Source organism: Ovis aries, chromosome 8, assembly GCF_016772045.2.
Source record: "Ovis aries strain OAR_USU_Benz2616 breed Rambouillet chromosome 8, ARS-UI_Ramb_v3.0, whole genome shotgun sequence".
Lineage (NCBI taxonomy): Eukaryota > Metazoa > Chordata > Mammalia > Artiodactyla > Bovidae > Ovis > Ovis aries.
In genome coordinates this window covers 51,209,471-51,232,500 of record NC_056061.1, presented here as the reverse complement: position 1 = coordinate 51,232,500, position 23,030 = coordinate 51,209,471, and the positions used below count along the sequence as shown (strand labels likewise).

General features: G+C 40.7%; 1 protein-coding gene across 9 annotated transcripts in view; it reads right to left on the bottom strand.

Annotated features, from left to right (window-relative positions):
* SYNCRIP (synaptotagmin binding cytoplasmic RNA interacting protein) overlaps positions 1–21,395 on the bottom strand; it is a 30,011-nt gene extending 8,616 nt beyond the window's left edge. For 4 of the 9 annotated variants that reach the window (XM_004011296.6, XM_060419583.1, XM_015097395.4 and 1 more), the window contains exons 1-10: positions 20,334–20,866; positions 18,793–18,952; positions 17,972–18,090; positions 17,754–17,861; positions 15,019–15,132; positions 14,743–14,919; positions 5,840–5,975; positions 4,622–4,827; positions 1,974–2,123; positions 1,538–1,659 (exon numbers count right to left, since the gene is read on the bottom strand). In XM_004011296.6, coding sequence (XP_004011345.1) covers positions 1,538–1,659; positions 1,974–2,123; positions 4,622–4,827; positions 5,840–5,975; positions 14,743–14,919; positions 15,019–15,132; positions 17,754–17,861; positions 17,972–18,090; positions 18,793–18,940 — 1,280 coding nt within the window. In that variant the 5' untranslated portion in view covers positions 18,941–18,952; positions 20,334–20,866. Of the gene's footprint in view, positions 1–1,537; positions 1,660–1,973; positions 2,124–4,621; positions 4,828–5,839; positions 5,976–14,742; positions 14,920–15,018; positions 15,133–17,753; positions 17,862–17,971; positions 18,091–18,792; positions 18,953–20,333; positions 20,867–21,285 lie in introns of those variants that run through there. The other 5 variants (XM_012182822.5, XM_060419585.1, XM_060419586.1 and 2 more) reach the window with 2 other exon arrangements.
* Between the last annotated feature and the right edge of the window lie 1,635 nt (positions 21,396–23,030).

The following is a 23,030-nucleotide window of genomic DNA, read 5'->3' as shown; positions in this document are numbered from 1 at the left end:
TGTATAGATTGAGGAAACTGGTATAGTGAATAAAAAGTGAAAACCCTGGGAACCAGACTGCCTTGGTTTTAATTCAACTCCACTACTTACTAGCTTTGCGACTGACCTTGGGAAGTTGACCTCTGTGCCTCAGTTTCCTCATTTCAAACTGGGAGACAGAGTACTCAACTCACAGGGACGTAATGAGGAGTTAAGTAGAGATGTGTGCTGTAGTGTTTTTTTTTTACATTTGTTCTTTAAAAAAAAAAAAAACAGTGAAAGACTGCCTTGAGGTAAAGTGCAAGCATCACATGCAGTCATCCCTTTGGCTTTTCTTTTCAAATAGTAACAGATATACTGAAACACTTTCCACCTGCAATTTAGCATCACCCTTCATCTATCAAGTCAGAGCTGTAACTGCTCTAATCACTTACCCAATGTAATCTCCTATACTTACATTCTGCCGCTGCATTAAAAAACCATAACCATTTAATTGTCTTGTGAAAGAGACATGATAAAGTTATTTTCACTGCATAGAGTATACTCAGGGATTTTAGATGGAGCATTAACTCCTTCAAAACCTAGATCTTAATTAGTAATCTTTTTTATACTACCACCAGCCCTATAAAAGCACGTTTCTTTAGTCCTAGGGCAAGTACAGACAGATTACCTGGATATTCATAGTACAAGACATCGTACATAAATTAATCTGTTCCCCTTTTAAAATTAAAGAAACTGAGGCTCAGAACTTGCCAACTACAGAAACTGAAATTTGAATGCTTCCTTGATTATGAAACAGAAGTTTCCCCTACAAGGGCAATAGACAGAAAACTGACCTGAGATATAGTTAAGCTCAGTGATTACTGTTCTTGCCATAAAACAATGATTACCCCTCTTCCTCCTTAGAAATCAATTACCAATTTTTTTTTATACTGCAAACTTCATTCTTACCTAGCTAAAAGTTTCCTTCACTGTCTTAATAAGCAGATATCCTTAAAAGATTCAATTTATACAATGCATTTACATATTTGTTTTCTTACCTCAATATTATGCTATTTGACCTCATTATTATGCTATTTGGTTATTTTATTAACTATACACTCATTTCGTTTTTCAAAACCCACGCTTAGTATATGAAATGCTTCAGATGCCAGTAATGGGCACTATGTATTGGTAAAGAACTCTCTTTTTGGTACAAAGGAAGCAGAATCTTAATTGGCAATTTGTACTTCTTCCTCAGAGAAAAAAATCCACCATTTAACTAAATATTCTGTCAAGACTTTGGGATTGTGAATATTTAACATACATATTCAGGAGTACATTCTATAAAATATAATAAAGAATATTCTAGATTGATTTTTCACTTCTATGCAATGGCAAGAACTCAATAAATATTTCTTTAGATTCTCGGCATTTATCTGACTCAAAGCTTTTAAATCAAACTTCAAGTCTTCTTTAAAAGGTAAAAAGCATGCTATGGATTTGTTTTAAACAGGTTTGAGGAACATTTGTTATTCACTAGTTAATCAATATTAAAATCTGTACAACTTTCACTTACATTTGATTCTTTGCAGCTTGCCTCTGAGCTTTTCTTTCTTTCCTTTTCTGATCTGGTGGCTTAGCAAAAACAATTTCAATATTTTCTCCCTCCAAGTCTTTGCCATTCATTTCTTCCATAGCCTTAAAAAAAATCAGGTACTGATGAATACAAGAGACCTTTCACAACTGTGATTCATTTAAAGTTAAAAAGAAAAATCATTTATCATTAACCTCAGGAGGATGAGACAAAACAGGATTCTTTGATTTAAAAAGCCAGCTCTTTAATGAATATTTTTGACTTAGTTTAGTGAGGCAATCTCCCAAGGCCAATAAAGGTTAGCTTGAGCAGATTACACGACCTGAGTTTCCTTCAATTTTCTAAAACCTGATTTTAGGATAACTAAAAATCATTAGCCATTAATTAGATACCTATGATTATTCCCCCAGTCATTTACCTTGACAGCACCATCTCGTTCATCAAAATGAATGAAAGCATAATCTTTTAATTTCTTCACTCGTTCCAGTTTCCCAAACTGACTAAATGCCTTTTCTAAAATCTCTTCTGTTACAGTATTAGCCAGGTTGCGTACAAACAGCACTTTTACCTGAAATTTAAGAAACAAAAGCTTCTATATACTTCCAAACAATTAAATTTCCAAGATGCCACCACCCCAACCCTGCAAACTTAACTTTGGTCACAATCCATTAGAAATATAAACTAGACTAAATTTTCAACTCATCTGGGCAAACATTAAGGAGCTACTGAATTTAATGGGCAAAATTCTAAACAGATACCTCAAAGATACACAGATGGTGACTAAGCATAAGAAGAGATGCTCAGTATCACATGTCATTAGGGAATTGCAAATTAAAAGTGAGGTATCATTACAAACTATTAGAATGACCGCCCAAAATACAAAACACTAACACCATCGAATGCTGTTGAGAACGTTGAACAACATATTCACCGTATTAGAATGCAAAATTACACAATTTTGGCAGCTCCTTACAAAACTAAACTTACTTTTGTATCATATGATCCACTAATCACACTCCTTGATACTTACTCAAAAGAGGTGAAAACATGTCCACACAAAAACCTGCATATGGATGCTTAGTACACCTTAATTCATAATTGCCAAAACTTGGAAGTAACAAAGCTGTCCTTCAGTAGGTGATTGGATAAACTGCAGTTCATTCAAACAATGGAATATTACTTAGTACTAAACAAGAAATGAGGCATCAAGCCATAAAAAGACATGGAATAAGAGAAGGTATCTTAAATGGTTACATACTATATGATTCCAACTATGTATGTGACATTTGGAAAAGGACAAAGCTATGGAGATAGTAAAAAGAGCAATGTTTGCCAGGAATGAAGGAGAAGAGATGAAGAGGCAACCGTGGAGAATTCTTAAGGCAATCAAAATATTCTGTATGAGACTATGATGATGGACACAAGACATACATTTGTCAAATCTATAGGATGCGGAACACCAAAAGTGAACCCTAATGGAAAGACTGAATTATAAACCTTTTAGTTTAAATCACTGATTATAACAACGTACCACTCTAGCAAGGATACTGATAGTGGGGGAGGCTGTGCAAGTATGGTGGCAGGTGTGCGTGGGAAGCCACTGTACTTGTTGCTCAAAAAAACAAAACACGCTATGCACAGTATTTCCTGAAGTGAAGTGAGAGTCGCTCAGTCGTGTTCGACTCTTTGTGACCCCATGGAATTCTCTAGGCCAGAATACTGGAGTGGGTAGCCTTTTCCTTCTCCAGGACATCTTCTCAACCCAGGGATTGAACCGGGGTCTCCTGCATTGCAGGCAGATTCTTTACCAGATGAGCCACAAGGCAAGTCCTAGTACTTTCCGTTAGCTATTATTTTACAATCAAAATGGAGGTGGTGATTTCCTAATAGTGTGAATACTGCTCCTGCTAAGTTGCTTCAGTCATGTCCAACCCTGTGCGACCCCACAGATGGCAAGCCACCAGGCTCCCCCATCCCTGGGATTCTCCAGGCAAGAACACTGGAGTGGGTTGCCACTTCCTTCTCCAATGCATGAAAGTGAAAAGTGAAAGTGAAGTCACTCAGTCATGTCCAACTCTTCATGACCCCATGGACTGTAGCCTACCAGTTTCCTCCATCCATGAAATTTTCCAGGCAAGAATACTGCAGTGGGGTGTCATTTCCTTCTCCAAACGTGAATACTATGCCATCTTAAAAAGCAGCTGAACTTAACAAATCAAGTCAAAACTAACTGAAACCCTTCACAGAGAAGAATATTCAAAGCACTAAGATAAATTCTTCCAATCCTGAAAGATCCTGACTAAAAAATATTATCACTTCCTCCTAAAATACCTGAAGTAGCATCTGAATTTCTTAACCTAGAGGGCTAATGAAAGCTTAATAAGCCAAAGAAAAAAAGAATGAATCCTAAATATCTCTGTCCTCAAGAATATTTACTATTTAATATTCACAACTGATACCTCACACTCCTTTCCTTATTTAAGTGAACTCACTCTATTTGCTGGCCTATCACCATTAAAGAGGATTCTTAAAAAGACAAAGGGTGGAGTAACTTAACTGTGCACTGCACTGGTAAAGTGGTGAAGTGTTGACTCAAGAGATATTTGTTCTCATAGATGTCTCAACTGACTGCTGAAGCAGGATACCTAATAATAGCTAAACCTTGTAACTGCAGCAGCTCTGCTGAGGCCAGTACAGTTCACTATTTTTAGGAGTAGAACTTTTAACATAAAAACCATGTAATCAAATGGCACCATTCTCAAAAAACTTACAGCAATTGCTTTTTGAATCCACACAAAAATGAAAGTCATCTCCTCAGCATGTAGGCTAACTACTTCATGAGACTAATGATGCTACACAACTATCGCTGAGGGTCCACGAATAATTTCTAAACTCACCCTCCATGCACTTGTTATTTATTTCTGGTGTGTGGCCTTTAACACAGAACACTTCTCTCGCTTTCAAAGCACAGTTTAAAAAAGCACACGAAGTTTTCCTCCACTCTCTAAAGCCTTCTGCTGCTCCCACCAACACCACAAAAGAAAATCTTAACCCAACTGTCATTACCTTTGCCATAACCTCAGGATCAGGATCTTCTATAGGATCAGCCCATTCAACAGTTCCAACATTTCCCCAGACCTTGACTTTACCACTCATTAACCTACGTCTTGCCTGGGCAGCTGTTTTGTGATCTTCATATTCAAGAAAACAAAAGCCTCTGTTTTTTTTCTTGTCGTCTGGTTGGTGGTATAAAATGACGTCTGTAAGACCCTCTGAAAGGAAGCAACCATTCCAGGGAAATTAGATAAAATAAGCAGACCAAAAGATTTTTTTGCTATTATTATCCTTAAATATCAAAATGAAAACTAATCTCTTATCTTTACAAGAGATAATATACTGAAAATATTGGTCCAGATATATTAAAATATATTTTTTAATATATATTTTTAAAAATACTCAAAATTCTGTCCAGCTCAAAAACACTGGTCAAGATAATTTACCTCATCCACACTTTCCCAAGTATTCCTAACGCAAAAATCTCCATTAAAAAAAAAAAAAGGTACCCTTTTTACTTAGACCTGAGGACTATTCTGCTTCCATTAATTAGACAACAGAGAGGCATGAAATCTTTACAAACCTGTTTTAGGAAAACCAGAAATATAAAATGTTTCATCCCATCCAAGTAAAACCTAATTTTTAATGGCACTCTCCTGGCCTCAGATATCTGTATGTTTATGTCAAATGAAATAAACTATCTTAGTATTGTATAAAAATTTCAAATGATCCTGGAAACTGGTAACAGGCGGATAATTTGCTAAATATATTCTAGGCAGATAAAATTGTTTTCTTATAAAAGCCTGTCACTTGGAAACTTAAATTCAAAGACAATGTAGACTCTGCTTATAGCAAGAGTACTCACTATTCCTATAATTTGGAAATTCAAGTCAATACCTACCAAATATTTTTACTAAGAAGTCAACCAGCACCTCAACATGCATAAAAACACACAAAGAAATACAATCTTCCAAAATAGGAAGCACAACAATGATTGTGCAGATTGAGTTCAAATCCCAGACATATTCCTTACTATCTAACATTCAGCAAGTAACTTCCCAAAACCTTCTGATTCCATGTCTGAAATATGCAGATACCTATCTTATATGGCTACAGAAAAAATACAATGAGTCAATAAATGTAGTGCTTAAAACAGTGCTTGGCAAGTAGAAGTACGCAATTACCTTAAGCATTACAACTTGCACCTCCTTCCAAATAAATCCAACTTACCTGTTACTTTGCTAAATTCTTCAAGAATCTGTTCCTTGGTTTTACTCTTAGGAATAGAGCCCACAAAAAGCCTGTTGTTGGCAACCGAGATGCAGACACCAATGTGTTTTCCAGAACGAATTTCGTGATTATTATACTGAAAGGGGGAAAAGTGCACCGTTTTAAAAATACTTAAAATATCCTATGACAGGTGCGTATTACAGAAAGACACACAAATCCCATACACAAAAGCAAGACCTTTTAACAAACTAAGAACTCAACACTTAAGTTTATCAAGTATCCTTTAAAAAATTATAATCTGAGACATAGGAAGACTGTAACAACAAAACATTGATCACGTTTATGAACTAAACCAAAAATTGTCAAGTCCTTGAAATTTAGCAAATCTGGTAAGAATCAAATCTGTAAGCAGCTTAAATTCCAAATTACTGATTACACACTACTTTGTTTTCTACTTAAAAGCATCCTGCTAACTCTTTCCATGTTAAGGAAAATGGATTCAAATTGTCACCAAGCTTTCTGCCTTTTTGTTAATCAGCACTTCAATCTTATTTTTCCATCTCCCCTAACCACTCATAAAAAGTTACAATAATGATTCTTCAGCTTCAAATCCTTAAGTCTAAAAGGAGAACCTCACTATTCTGAATCTGGCTCTACATTTCCCCCCCCATTTCATTTTCATCAAGCCTTTGATAAAATTGGACAAAGACAAGTAGATTATGGTATAAGTATAGAAACAACTATAAAACTATATTAAAATGTAAACAATCTTCAAGTAACCCTAAATCATAAAAGGCAACAAAACCATAGAGGCAAAACCCAAAAAGCTCCTATCCCTGTTATTCTGATTCTTGTGCAACAGGTACATAAGATATGAGTGAAGGAAATACAGCTAAGTCAGAAAATTGATTCCTCACTGTCCCTTTCTCCATTATCTCCAGGTATTCAAAATTAAACACGAAGTTCAAACATCTTTCCCTCCAGTTCACAACAGTTTTGTAGTTTTTTGCCCCCAATGACTCAGTTCACACTTGGCCAAATCTCTGGTCATCATTTTGAACTGTGGTGTTGCAAAAGACTCTTGAGAGTCCCTTGGACTGCAAGGAGATCAAAGCAGTCAATCCTAAAGGAAATCAGTCCTGAACATTCACTGGTGTTGAAGCTGAAACTCCAATACTCTGGCCGCCTAATACGAAGAGCTGACTCATTGGAAAAGACCCTGATGCTGGGAAAGAGTGAAGGCAGGAGGAGAAGGAGACAACAGAGTATGAGATGGTTGGATGGCATCACTGACTCGATAGACCTGAGTTTGAGTAGGCTCCGGGAGTTGATGATGGACAGGGAAGCCTGCTGTGCTGCAGTCCATGGGGTTGCAAAGAGTGGGCGACTGAACTGACTGACTGGTCATCATGATCCCAAGATTACCTCTATTCTTTACACTTATGCCAGAGACATTTTTTTTTTTTTAATCACAATTTTGCCTATTGGGAAAAAAAATATCCCATCAGCAAAACAAAGTTCAAATAGCTGGACATTAGTAAGTCCATCCTAAAATTCCCCCCACTTCTTCCCTTTCTCCACACTTGTAATCTTGGTTAATGATGTCAGTTCTTATACTGCTACGCCTCTGAATATAATGCTTTCCCTGAAACTTCACTATCGAAATCTCTTCTGCATACCTGTATATTTGAGCTCAACTAAATACTCTGCAATCCCTAAATTCTATAAGGATCAATAAAAACACGCTTCTTGTTAACACAGATCAGTAGTTCTCAACAGGTGTAGCTTTTGCCCAGGGAGGGAGGAGGCACATTTGACAATGTCTAGAAAGATTTTGGTCAACTAGACCTAGTGGCTTAACAGTGAAGAATCCGCCTGCCAATGCAGGAGAGGCAGGTTCCATACCCTGGAGAAGAAAATGGCAACCCACTCCAGTCTTCTTGCCTGGGAAATCCCATGGACAGAGAAGCCTGGTGGGCTACAGTCCATGGGATCACAAAAACAGTTGGACACGACTTACCTACTATAAACAGGCAGATTTTGGCCAACTAGAGGTGGGACTTGCTGTTAGTACTTAGTGGGTAAGAAGAAGTCAGAGATGTTACCAAACATCCTATAATTCACAAAATAGCCCAGCATAATAGCTATCTAGTCTAAAATAGTGCCGAGGTTAAGAAATACCGCCCTGGACTTTGTTTTCCCATACTATTTGTATTTAGACCAAACACCTCGTAAAAGTAGAAATATGCAGTTATCTGCAGATAGTAGACCTATGGTTGAATCCATCATTGCATGGGATTATGGACAATGAGACTACAATATCCCACCACACAAGTAAGTTAATCTAAGAACACAATAAACTATTTAAGACATGTACATTCCCTAGATTTTTACAAGTAAGCATCAAATAGCCAGCCTTAGCAACAAATCAATGACTTTTAATTTGGTCATTTAGTCTGTAATTCCAGAAGTTGACCAAAAAAAAAAAAACTAAAATCGGGAGGGGGCGGGAGGAATGGAATGGAATGCAAAGTTTTAAAAGGAAAAGAGAGAAAGAGGAGTTACTTTGAAGATGACAGAATTTGGTATCACTTTCCCTTTTCTGTATTTTTGTTTTCCAAATATTCTAAGACCAGGGGCTATGCACTTAACAATGCTGCTTCAAAATGGTGATAACTGTTGCCATTATTTTCTATATAAGCAAAGTTTCTTCCCTTCTAACCTATCCTCATAGCCCTCCTCTGGTTAATCAAGGTAGGGTAGGTAGAAGGTATTTAAAATGACAGTAGTCTGGAGAAGGCAATGGCACCCGACTCCAGTACTCTTGCCTGGAGAATACCACGGATGAAGAGCCTGGTAGGCTACAGTCCATGGGGTCGCTAAGAGTCAGACACACTTTCACGCACTGGAGAAAGAAATGGCAACCCACTCCAGTGTTCTTGTCTGGAGAATCCCAGGGACAGAGGAGCCTGGTGGGCTGCCGTCTATGGGGTCACACAGAGTCGGACACGACTGACGCGACTTAGCAGCAGCAGTCTGAACAAGTCAGACCTGGTGGGTTCCCGGGTAACATCAGAGGTAAAGAACCTCCCTGACAGTGCAGGAGATGTAAAAGACACAGGTTTGATCCATGGGTGGGGAAGATTCCCCTAGAGGAGGAAATGGAAACCCACTCCCGTATTCTTGCCTGGAGAATTCCATGCACAGAGGAGCCTGGTGGGCTACAGCCCATGGGGTCACAGAGAGCCAGACACGACTGAAGCAACTTAGCATTCATTCATTCGGTCTGACCAATAGGAAGCTATGAATATTTAGCAGGATTTACAAAGAAAACTGTAACTCTTCATCCACATTTTTTTAATTTAAAAAATGGAGACATTTTTAACTGACCCATAGAGAGTAAACCGGTTCTCCAGTGAAGTCATTAAAGGAAAAAAGACTCTCTGGGCATATTGTCCAAATGAGGCAAAAGTAAACATTTTCAAAGCAGTATCCGCATCTACAGATTAAGCATGTACTTTTACATGTATATTTGAATTAACTTTCCTTACTCTAGCATTTTTAAGGCCAATCTATCATCTTAAAGTTAAAATTAAATTTTACATCCTAGCAGGTAACAGTGACTGAGATGGTAGAAAGGCATTACAAACAACTGTTCTGATGCTTACTAGAGATTCTGATTTAATGCTGATAAACCCTTAGTCTCAAGGGTTAAGTAATCAGGACTATATGATGGTATCAAGATAAACAAAAAAATGTGGTCTTTTCCAAACTCTAGGAAAGTTGGCACTGAAATGAACAAGTTTTAGAAATCTAGCTTTCAGATCCAGTAGCACAATGAGGTAATCAAATAAAACAACGATGAACCAATATAGTTTCAGTATTTCAGAACACCAAAATGAGTTGTACAGCCTGGAACATTCCCATCACCCAGGCTCAAAAACACCAAGTCACTCTTTCCTTGCCTCATAGCCAATCAGTCAACAAATCCCCAGAAACTCAGCAACCTCAGATTTGGAATCTGATCCAGAAGTAGTTGCTCAGTCCTAACTCTCCTTATAGCAGCAAAACAGCTGCCTCCCAAGCCTATCCACTTAAGTCTGCTTTACACTGAGTCAAACCTACTTCCCTAAAAATTCTCCAATGAATCTATTTCCTCCTCCAAATGAGGCACTTCACATACCTACACACAATGCTTACGACTCAGTCCTCTTTGCTTGGCTAATCATTCCTTCTCTGAAATTGGAAAGTGCCTCCAGGAGTGTCACAAAATAGTGACATTCATAACACAATACAAATGCAGGCTAAGAATGAAGAGTCTAGAGTAAGCTGGAGACTATTCTAACACTTCTAAACACTGGCTTCTATAACACGCAGTCCAAGATTATCTCAGCTTATTTGGCAATCATACCACACTACTGACACACTACAGTTTGCTTATGAGTAAGTTGTGTATAGGACCTGACTTTCAACCCCACTCAATTCCACCCTTCTGATATAAACTACTATCCCAGGCTATCAAAATCTTTTCAGATCCTTATTTTGTCATCCCCCATGGCATTTATCACCACATGCAAATTCAAGTCACCAAACATTTCAACCAGTCCAACTATATACCCTCATTCAAATCACTGATAAGGAAAAAAGAAATACCATCTATAACATATTTACATTATGCAACCTACACTAACACTCAAACTTTCAATGGCACCATGCAACTCAGTCCAGTAGTCAATGACTACTGCCTTTTAGCATTCACTTTAACAAGTTTCATCTTTCTTCCCACAAAACACTGCTTCAACTCAATTCATCTATTTCCTTCACTTCCCTCCCTACTCAAACCTCTTTAGGACAAAGCCTTCTCTAACAACCCCAACTCAAAGCAATCTATCCCTTCATCCTTCCTTTACCCTGTGACCCACCAGCTTCCACTTTAATTAACTGTAGTTAGCCTCTAATGTTGCAGAAACCCCAAAGTCAAGAACTGGATCAAACTACTTGTACGCTCATAGTAAAAGTTTTCATGTTATTCACAGTAAACATTTGCTAATTGCTACTTAAAATACTTTGTGGACGTCTCTTGTCAGCTGCATTCATCGAATGCACTGATGTATACAACCACTGTGGTGAATAAACCATCAGTGGCTATTAAAGTCACAAATCTTAACATGTAAATATAGGTCAGTATTCCAGTCTTCGCAAGAAGTTTTTTCAGTAAGACACTTCCACTGTAATGGACCATAATGGGCACTTGCAAAGCCAGTTGCCTTGGGCTCCAATTCCAGAAGCACACATACAAATACACATACACACCTGCCTGCGTTCCTCTTGGACTTTGTGACAACACCAAATGCTACAGAGGACAAAGTGTCACCCTCCCCATGAATCTATGTTAATCCCTAGGGCTGATGGTAGCAGAGAATAATTGCAAATGAAAGCTAGAAAATCTTTCAATAAGACAGCACTAGTCAGCCGGTCAAGTTATTTATCCAGTACCTATTCTACAGTGGCACTGTTCTGAATGTCAGGGACGCAGAAAAAGAGTAAATTCTCTGAAGGGAAGAGTGATGCAAATCATCTTACAAAGTCAAGAAATAATTTTAAGTACATCAAATATTATTTTTTTTAATCATGTTCAGTACACTGTCATGGGGCAACTGGGTAGTAAGCCTTTTTTAGAAAGGCCCTCTAAGAAAATCTGATCGATAAGTAGGTAGCAGCTGGGCTAACTGGAGGAAGTGATGGAAAGCACAGAAGGCAACCTTGAGTTGGAAATGGTCATAGCTTTGGAGGAGGACAAAAAAGGCAGAGTATGGATGGAACAGTAATAAAGAAGAGAAGGAGAGAGGTTAAGCAGAAACTTTATCAGATAGAGCCCTGTTTAGAAGCCATTATTCTCAGGATGGGAATGCTGCGATCTAACCTACATGGCTAAATGATAAGACTGTAAAGGGGCAACGGAAAGCAATGAGACTAGCTAGGACTCTTCAAATGGTACCTTAGACTAGGGTGTTAGCAGGAAGATGGTACAAACTGGTTAGATGCCAGAAATAAATTTGGCAGCAGAGAAGACTCACACTCAACACCTTTTAAGACCACCTAAACCACTACACAAAGAATTGGGCTCACTGGCAACATAACATATATTGCTGGTTTAAACTGTTATGTCCAGTTAACAGTAAGAACATGCTAAATAAACTAAACCTGCATGGCCTTGGGCAATCCACCCAGTCTATTTATTCACTGTAGAAAGAAGGTATTTCACTTACCTTGAGAAATGGGTTGCAGTGGTATTTTTTTTTTTGCAGTGGTATTTAAAAGTAATAATGTGGCACAGAGCACAGCTCCTGCACCTTAACAAGCAACAAGTGGCAGCTATTAAACACCTTCCCACAAATTTAGATCTTGCTTCCGCAGCTAGACTATCATCATTTAGAGATACATTTTCTTATTCCCCCAAATACAAGGCAAATGTTAGCTGAAAACAGGGTGACTAAGAAGTTTGCAGTTGCTTTTTAACTTCATGTCTCTTCAGCTGTTAACATCAACCCATTTCTACAAGTAATTCAGATGCAAATTTAAAATCTACATTTTTTATTGGAAGTCACTGCTGAATTATATGTCTCAAAAAATAAGACCAAATATAAACTATCTCAATCTAAGGTATTTCTCAAGATACTCAAAGTATAGGAAAACAAAAAGTGATGCTGCTTCAATCTTGTCTAATCTATAATCTAAAAAAGACATTTTCTCAACTCTTGATTATGTACAACTAGAACAGTTCAACTATCTTATATTAAAATTTCTTTGATAAAGCTGTAACTCAAGTAGACTTGTGATATGACACAACTAGGTACGGTCTTCAAAATATGGTCCCTTAAAAAATACATTTGGGGTGTAACTCATATCCAGGAATCAAAACAAGATAACATAAAATATCCAAATCAACTTCAGTTTTTTATTTCTCTAGAATGTTTCATTTCCTCAAAAGCCTAGTCCTTTCTTTTACTGTTGTACTAAGGCAAGTCTCCCAATTCTAAAACCATAATCCTACCTATGGTAAAACATCTTTTCAGAAAAAGCCGTAAGAATACATCCAATTCATCCTACTACTAAGACTATCTTTGAAAAGACACTAAAATGCAGAGCCTCCTATTGATTAGAGAGCAAAAAGTAATCATTCCCCCAGATAAGGACTCAAATTCAAACCCAGAAAAAAAATGTAAAAACATTTGTTTAAGAACTGTTCCTAGACCAATCAAAATAGCTGTTTGGCTATCTGGAAATTTCCACGTTACAGTCAAAAACTTAACTGTTATTAAGACTACTCTAAGCCTACAGCAATGCAATTTTGGACTATATTATGTTAAGCCAAGGCAACTGCCCAAACTGAAACATATTTCATGTGTATTTATTGGCAATCAAAATTGTCATGTTAGGACTGGATTATGTATCTTCTTCTAACTATGTTTCTTTACTATAAAGATTCTGAACATCACCTAGAAATACTCTAGTGAGGACCTACCATAATTGGTGTCTTTTGGCAGCAAAAATTTAGTCAAGTATCGGTTTAATAATTCCTATTAAAAAATTAATAAATACATGTATCATTACTTGTAACACTAAGTAATCGCACCACTAAACAAAACTAAGCTTTATGTATTACCTAGTAAATAAACTGGGTCTGACATTAAATTCTACAAGAGCTTTTTGTAGTGAGATAAGATAGCTCATTGCCTTCTCAATCACTCTACATTTCCACATTAAAACTTGCCGCTACTTTATTACTATCTGGCAAAATGTTCTTTTAGATTCAGCTGGATGATTTCTACAGTTTATCTTTCCAGAACCCTAAAAAGTCTTCAATTTTACTTGAACTGTTTAAACTAAAATCTTGACAGTTCACAGTTACCACTGAATGGAACACCAGAGAGCTATACACTCTCCCTTCTGTAACAGCATCCTTGGAAAGAAGGGAAAAGTCAGCCTTGATTTAAACAGAAATACCCCAAATCCTGAATTCTCTATTCTTCCCAAGTAGCATACTTTTCTAATGTCAACCTTACAATATTCAATTACACACCCCAATGGAGAGATGCAAGCTATATAGAAAGCTAAATCAAGTGTATTTGTTTCCTTTTTCTCCTTAAGGCTTGCCTTAAAATGTGATATAGATGACAGTGAGGAAAGAAAAAATAAAATTCAGGAATAATCAGTCTAAGAATTTCAAGTTTGCTTAGAATTACCCATATAACATGTAAGTCAGACAGTGCAAAACAAACGTCTGCCATAGTGAACCATTTACAAAAGTTCCTCCCCAGCTGCACTTTTTGATATATTCCTTGGATTGAAATTAACTTGACATCTTCAACTACAAAATGTAGAAACCACTTGAGTCACAGAATAAAACTAATTTTAAGGAGTTATATAAGCCATAACTTGAAATATTAAAATTCTTTAAATTGGGAAAATAACTAGGTCCTCACCTGACATCTGCTATTTTTAAATCAAATACTGCCATTCACCATAAAATCACTTATTTCATTAACTAAAATGTTATTATCGCAATGTCTTCATGAAACATTTCTTAAAAAGGGATAGCCAAATATGGCCCAACAGGAGCTCTGTCTATTACAGTTACTTTCTTACACCTTTTAAAATTCCTAAAATTTAAAAAAAAATCATTCAGCCAAATGTTTCAAAGAACCAGTAACTATAACTCCACCACACTACCTTATAGGTCCTCAGACAGTTCAACTATACCCGCAAAAGATACTGCTATAACGTGTACATAGAAAATGTGAAAGACTGCCTAATCAGCACTTCAAAAGCATTCAGTTAACACAGTAAGAAAAGGCCTGGCTTTAATTAAAAATAGCAAATGTGAAGACTAAAAAACTCACCAGTTTAACAGCCTCCTGAGCTGCTTCTTTTGTACAAAAAGTGACAAACGCATAACCTCTATTGAGACCTGTTAGTGGATCCATCATTAAACGAAGATCCCATATAGGTCCAGCTTTTTCAAACAATGGAACAAGTTCATCCTCAAACAGATCTCTTGGAATCTTCCCCACAAATATCTGTAAATTAAATATGCAATTAAAACCATGGAAAATTTCTATAAGAAACCAGACACATGTACATTTACTACAAAGGGTACAAGTTTTTAGTTTCTTTACCTCAGTGCCAACAGAAGGCTGCTGACCTGAATAAACGGAATCTGGAGGCGGTCCCCCATACTTCCTCTGTCCAGTGGTCACATCGAGTGTGTAGCCTGTTCTTTCCAAGAGTGCCTTAAAAAGTTCAAAATGTCATTAATATATTTCATTCATAAGACCACACCCATGCAGCAAGCAGTTATGAAAAAATCAATTTTGTTCAAATCTTTCCATTTATGTTGGCAATATTCCCTACTAACAGGTTTTTGTTGTCTGTTTTAGAACTCTTTTAATGTGTGCTTATAATTCATAATATGCCCTAATTTATAAAAGTTTCAGGATCCTGGTCAAATTATTTTTTGGTCTCCAATTACTGAGTAGTGCTTAGTGAACAACACAAAATATTGATTCAACTCTCAAGGCAAGGTATATCTATTGCGCCCTTCTAAAAAATGACTGCATAATTAAGCTGAAATTCTCTCCTGAAGGAGGAGGTAGATAACTTATCTCTTCCAAACCTAGCTTTCTTACCCAACAAATTTCCCAGTAACCCACACTCCAAGGTACCCACTGCCATTCTAGGGGTTTCACCAACCTTTACAAATTACACTCCTCCATCTAAATCCACAAACTTAAGAGGAGATGCAGGAAAAATAACCTCTTATTCATTTGACATTCAAGTACCATGCTTCACAGGACAGCATGGATCACTCAGAAAAAGAGCCAAAATAATTTTTGGAAACTTTATGAAATTGCAACACGATATAATCTCTACACATTATCTCCCTAAAAGTGAACTGTTAAAATTTATACAACTTATATTTAACTCAGAGCATAAAAAGATTCTTTTTATCTCTTATTATAAGCAGAAGAGTAGAAAGTAGTCATCCACTGTTAGCCTAAGGAAAAAGTTAGATTATTCCTTTTCCACCATCTCACCCACAACGCGCAAAACTAGTTTTCTAAATAAAAAGAATCTAATAATTAGCTGATAAACTTTGAAATAAACTAATCGCAAGCACATGAGAAAACATATCAGAATGCTGTCAAGTGATGGGGGGAGGAGCAGTTTAGTTCTTAAATGAAAAAGACTGGACAGATTTTATTTCTACCAACTCTTTGCGACCCCATGGAGGTAGCCTAAAAAGCTCCTCTGTTCATGGAATTTTCCAAGCAAGAGTACTGGAGTGGGTTGCCATTTCCTACTCCAGGGGATCTTCTCAACCCAGGGATCAAACCTGGGTCTCCCACACTGCAGGCACACACTTCACCTTCTTAGCCAACGGGGAAGCCCTTATTTCTACCCAAAGAACATTAAATAGTTATGGAAAGATATTGTAATTGATAAGAACTCTATTCCTCAACTCTCTTAACAAAAAAGTCCACAAGCTGGTACACGTTTTGAGTAGTCTTTTTCTATTATACCCAAATATACTTGCTTAACAATGCAATATTGGGTTAGTAACAAAAATAAACTCAAACCTCTTACTATCACATAAACTAATTAAATGGTTCATCTTCCCTTTCCCCCATATGCAATCCCTGTGCTTCTTTTACTTTAATGTTTATATGACCCAAATAGTTAATCTGTTTTATGTCAATCCATAAAAACAAAAGGAAACACTTATTCCCTCTGAAAAATAGTCTATAAAAATGTCTGATTTCTTGCCACAATTTAAGTCACACTGAAGCTTTACGCCACTCCCTTCCAAAGACAGAAATGAATGTTTCACAAACTAAATTTCCAACTTTTTATAAAATTTTAGTAACTTTCAGTGTAGATTTACTTACAACTGATTTAATTACAATGGGTAACAACTATATATTCCATTTCTTTGGAAAAACTAGATTTATAGTTCAGATACAATTCACTCATTTGAAAGCCTCAATTTTATACATTAACTACTAACTCCATACTTTCTTCTTCCTATACCATTAAAACACAACTGACACCCACCCCTTCCTAATAATTTATTTTCTTAAAACTAGAACCCTTGGTTCAAGAGCAGGGGCAAACTATGTTAAGAATACTACATTAAAACTAGTATGACCATCATATTTTCTATGAACCAAAAAATCAACACAAGTAAAAAACACAAAGATCAAAAGCTAGTTGACTTTACTACTATGTGACTTGGGTGATAGCAAACAAAACTTCTTCTCTCAGCCTCAGTTTCTTCATTTACATGTCTACAGTAAACAATTTTTTCATTAAAAGCTGCTTTTAGAAATGAACAAATTAGCCTTAAAAACCCACACTAACGAATGAGGAAGAAGGCAGTGTTAAAATACTAACTCATTTAATGTGGGGGCTTGAGAATCCTAAGGAAAGCAGTCAACTGCTAAATGTACACTCTCCATCAGTATGGGATGAGCTGATTCCCTCCCCCTTTTAGTTCCACTGTCAGGTAATCTGGACCTGCAGGTTTCATATGAAAAATATGGTGACTGTATTTCTTTAAATCTTTTATTTAGAATACCAACAGAACAGATTTAGGAAAGAATACATGGATAACAAGAAAAATTTCAAAGTTGTTTAGAAACAGAAACTGTTAAAGGCAGGACACTTCAAAAAATAGTAATGAGGAAACATTAACAAATTATCTCATGGTCATTACCTCTCAACATTACAGCACACACACAAGGAATAATTTCACACTCAAGGAATATTTACCCAAGCTAGAAAATAGTCAAAACAACAAACAAAAAACTTTAAAAACTGAAAGGAGTAAAAAAGAAACTTTTCAAAGACATACCTTAATTTTTGCTTCATCTGGTCCTTTGCTAGAATCTGCAACTTTGGTCCCCTGTTTTTCTCTCTGCCTATAAGTCTTCATGACTCCACATAAAAAGGCACTTTTGTTCTGCGAAGGAATTTTCCAATTATTTTCAAGAGTAAGTCTTAAATATACCTAACTGAATAAAAGTCAAAACTACTTTTTTTTTTTTAACACTCACACCAAATTAACATTACCTGAACATGAGAGAGATCACTGTCTTTAAACTGCTGAAGAACTGCCAATGCGCCGTCTTCATTGAATTCTTTTAAAGCTTCGATAGCTCTTTCATCTAAATCGCTATGTGCCACCAGCCCTGGAGAAGAAAAAACTTAATTAGTTGTCAACTTTTAATATTTTTAGAAAGTTTTTTTTAAAAAACCATGTTTGCCAATGCAGGTGCTAACTACAAATTCTTCCATTCCTCTTTATCTATATAATGAAAAACACACATACCTTAGCCATTATGAACTAAAGAAGGCCTCTCAACCATACTTAAAATAATGAGTCAACTTTTTTATCTTATCCTAAGTCAGGCAGTTCTGAACACCGAGTATTTCTAAGGTAAATACATAGGCTTACAAATTCTAAAATCAACCAACAAAGTACCAAGCATGACACAGGAACCTCCACTCAATTTCAAATACCACTAAAAAAAGCAACAGCAACACCGAGACAGACAGACTACAAGTCTACAATTACCAAGTTATTTAACCAGAATCCTACCATAAAAATACCCCCAAAAGTCACACAGCCTGCTCCCAACATTCAACAGCTGTTGCTACCTGCTACCATCATATACTTAACCATCTGGCCATCCAGCCTTTACCACCTAACCCTTCCTTCTTCCCTCCCTCTACACACCTTAACCTCTAGCTCACAAGAACCTACTAGCACAACAAGGCAAAACTCCAGGTCCCACACTTCTTGGAAACCACAAAAAGTTGCTATTTTAGTTCAAAGCCAGAAATCCAATAGAAAAATTTCATAATGTAATTTTGCAAGTGTTAGTTCTTACCTGCAACGTAAATTTCATCTAGTTTTTCAGCAACTTTCTGTGGTAAACCAGCATCAAGCAATGTCTGAAAATTTTCTGAATGGATAACTGCAGAAGTAGTATCCATGGGCTCTTCAGTACCATTTCCATTAACATGTTCTGTAGCCATGTTTCCAGAGATCTGTTCAAACGCAATAAGCAAAATTAAACTAGGGTCTTCAAAAAGGGTAGAACAATATGAGAGCCCCAATCTTGACTTTCTCTACCAATTTCTACACCAGAAAGCCTATACATCCCTTTAAACAGGCCTTACTTTAAAGTCACTGTCGCCTGACAAGCCAGATTTGGAGCGCGGGGCACCGAAGGACGGATCCACTACGTTTTTCCTTAGCACCACCCCTGACTCACCTGCTAACACTCCCTAGGAAAAACCACATTACAAATGGAGCCCAACCAGCACGAGGACAAGCCAGCGTGCCACATGCAACTGTGCCCGTACAGAGAATGAGGTGTGTGTGGAGCAAGCAAAGCTGGGCTTTTCCCTCTCAAAGGTAAACCCCCAAAGTGCGCGCTTTTCCCGCCTGCCGCTTAAAGATCAGTAACAACAGCCAGCGAAGAACAAAGCGCTCACACAAGCTACCTTCCCACCTCCCCGCTTCTCCACCCTTCACCCCCGCACCCCAAAGCCCGCCCCCGACTCCGCACCCAGAGCGGCAGCCTCACCGCCGCGGCCACCGGGAACCCATTAGAAACACGTGCTCCGCGCCTTCAAATGTCCTACAACTTCCTTCAACGGCAACCCACCGAGTCCCAGGCCAAGACGACCGTCACCAGCTCCCGACAGCAACCCAAAGCCGCGGCTGGAGCCCCCAGCCAGCAGCAGCAGCAGCAGCAGCAGCAGAACCTCGCCCCTCGACACCGAGGCCGCGGCGGCGCCAGGCCACAGGCTCTCCCCGCCCCCCAGCGCCGCCGTCTCGGCCGTGACACATGGCTCTCTCTCTGCCCCGGGCGCCGGCGACCCCCGGCCGCCCGCGCGCCCAGCCGAGACGTGCGCCGTGGCGCACGGTACAAGCCCCCACCCCTGGCCGGTCCTGGCAGTGACTGCGAGGCGCGGGCCGCCGGTGCCACCCGCGGGCCGGGGCCGGCAAGCCGGCGGCATGAGGGCGTTCCGCGAACTGCCCCATGCCCGCCAGACCCCAAGCACCACCCAAGCCCGCCGCGCGGCTGCGGGACGGAACCGGCTCCTCTCCGCCCACTCCCGCGCCGCGGCGACGGCCACGACAGCACCAACTCCGCCGCCGCTCGCTGTCCGCGCGGGCCACGGGGCCGCCTCCTCCCTGGAGCGCCGCAGACAAAGCCCGAACAGCGGCAGCACATGGAGGGGAGGAGGAAGTGACGGCGCGGGCCGCGGCCTACTCCTGAGCAGCCCCAGTCAACGTGCTCCCCTCTCCCTTGGAATCCATTTTCCAGAAAAGCCGGTTTCTCCCCGCACCGCCCTCCCCCAGCTCACTCCACAATGTCACGGAGCTCCCTTCCCAGACCCGGGTCCCAGCGGTCGTTACCTCCCCGTTGGGCTGCGGCGGAGGAATCCTGTCCGAGGAGATCCGGTTGCGGGCAACGCGTGCTCGCTGCTCCCTGTGTCCGGCGCGAGTGGAGCTGTTGTAAAATGGCGGCCGAAGCTCACGCCGCTGGCAGCAAACCCGATCCAGTTCCACTCGCCTCCGAGCGCGCTCCCGGTGCGCGCGCGCGCCTCCGCGTGACACCCCCCCCTTCCCTCCCCTCCCTCGCGCGTCCGCTTCTCTCACTCACTCTCTCAGCTCCTGCCCTCCTCCAGCTCCTCCTTCTCCTTCTCCCACCACCACCAGTCTCCGTCAGCCCTCTTCCCTAGGCCCTTCTTCTTCCCCTCCCTGCTTCTTTCTCCCACCGCTCGTACTGTCGTTCGCGGCCGCTCAGGCACAAGTGGCCGCCCTTCCCCTCCTAGATGCACGCTTGCTCACTCGCTCCCTCCCTCGCTCGTTCTGTCGGCCCCGTCCCCCAGTCCCTGCCGAGTCGGCTCCTCTCTTTCTCTCTCCCGCGCTGACGTGACGACGTAGCCGACGCCTCGGGACGCGCGCCCGCGGGTTCCGCCCCCACTCCCCGCCACCCTCACTCCCCGCCACCCTCGCTCCTCATCACACGGGAGGGCGCGAGACCCCGCCCTTCCGCTCCGGCGGCGGCGGAGGGGCCAAGAGTGAATGAAAGGCCCGCCCCTTCCCCTCCCGACACTCCCCCTCCCTCTCCCCTCCGGGTGGGGCGGGGCGGGGCGGGACGGGCCGGCTCAGCGTGTCCCACTCGTTCTCCTTTGTCAGGAGACAGGCATCTCCCCACCCCGCCCCGCCCCACCCCCACCGCGGCACCACGCGCACGCCACCCCCATCGAGCTCCCGCTCGCCCCACCCCCCGTTCAGTCCCGGGCCAGCCGGGAACGGGGCGGGGGGCGCGGAACGCGATCGCAGCTGCCCTGAGAGTACCCACCCGTCCGTGCGCGCCCGGCCCGCGCCCTCGGCGCCGCGGCCGCGTAGCCGTTCCAGGCGGTGTCCACGCCGCCGCCGCCCCGCGCTCTCCTCGCTCGGGAGGCTGCAGGCGCACGTGTCCCCCGGGGCGGGGCGAGGCAGACAATGGAGCGGCGGGGGAGGGGAACGGCGCGGAGACCCGCGGACCTTTGGTCCACCTGGCTGGAGGGACCCGAGTACAGGAGTCGCTCCGGGATGACTGGGTCTCCGTTGCTGGACAATGGGAACTCCTGGGCCCCAGCCCACGTGGCTTCCCTTCCACGGGAACCTCGGGCGGAGGGAGGGGCGCCCGGGGCTGGGACGAGGAAACCCCGGCTGCTTTTGAAGGGGGACCGGCTGTCTCCAGTGGAGCAAGGAGCTGCTCCCGCCTCGGGATGATACGAAAGCCAGATTTGGAAGCGAAACCGCTGGGTGGTGAAGAGTTGTGCAATACTCCTTTTCAGTCCCTGGCCTTTTAAGCAGTTACGGGCTTCCTCGCAGCACAGTTTGAGCAACTTGATGCAGCACAAAGCTGCGTGCTTTGGGCAACTGTGAGGCACGTATCTGTTTCTTTTCGAAAAACTGAACTGACATTTCTTCTGTAACCGTGTACTAGGTACAAGAAAGATAAGACAAAGACATTTGAATTTCAGACGCGATGTGGATATTAATTTTACTTAATGAAGCTGTAATGAAAAATAGGAATAGTGTCGTTTTGATTAAAAACCAAGCTTATTTTAAAGCGCTTACTGGTTCCCTAAACAATCTATTCTATGACGACAAATCAGTGGTGCAACAAAAAGTTAGATGACTACTCTTCAAAGTGCTTAAACACATCATATGTCAAATTATTCTCATTGGTGCCTGGATGAAGGTATAAAAAATTTTAAATAATTTGACAAGACCTGCCACACTGTTTAACAAAGATCTGAGCTCTTCATTACCTAAAATTTCTTACTGTCATACCTGGTCCTGCTATTGCATTCAGTTAATTCAGCAGTAAGAGTTTTAGTTCATAATTCGAAGGTCGTAGATAATGTTATAAATGAAAACAAATAACCAAGATGTTTAATACAAAAATACAATCAAAACTGAGCAATCCTATACATTAAAGAATGAAAATAATCAATCTAACCATCCAACACTTTCTTTTAGACTTTTCTGAAGATCAACTTTCCTTTAGAAGAAGAAAAGTGCCTTTACCTAGGTAATGTCGTCCACCAGCTGACCAGATCCCCCAAACTGAAATCTCTAGTTCTTCTTCCACCCGGAATTCCTTTGTCTAACCCACCCACCCCCAGACCTTTATGTGGGCGTTAAGTTCAGTTCAGTGGCTCAGTCCTGTCCTGTCTGACTCTTTCCGACCCCATGAATCATGCCAGGCCTCCCTGTCCATCACCATCTCCCAGAGTTCACTCAAACTCACATCCATCAACTCAGTGATGCCATCCAGCCATCTCATCCTCTGTCGTCCCCTTCTCCTCCTGCCCCCAATCCCTCCCAGCATCACAGTCTTTTCCAATGAGTCAACTCTTTGCATGAGGTGGCCAAAGTACTGGAGTTTCAGCTTTAGCATCATTCCTTCCAAAGAAATCCCAGGACTGATCTCCTTTAGAATGGGCTGGTTGGATCTCCTTGCAGTCCAAGGGACTCTCAAGAGTCTTCTCTAACACCACAGTTCAAAAGCATCAATTCTTCCCCACTCAGCTTTCTTCACAGTCCAACTCT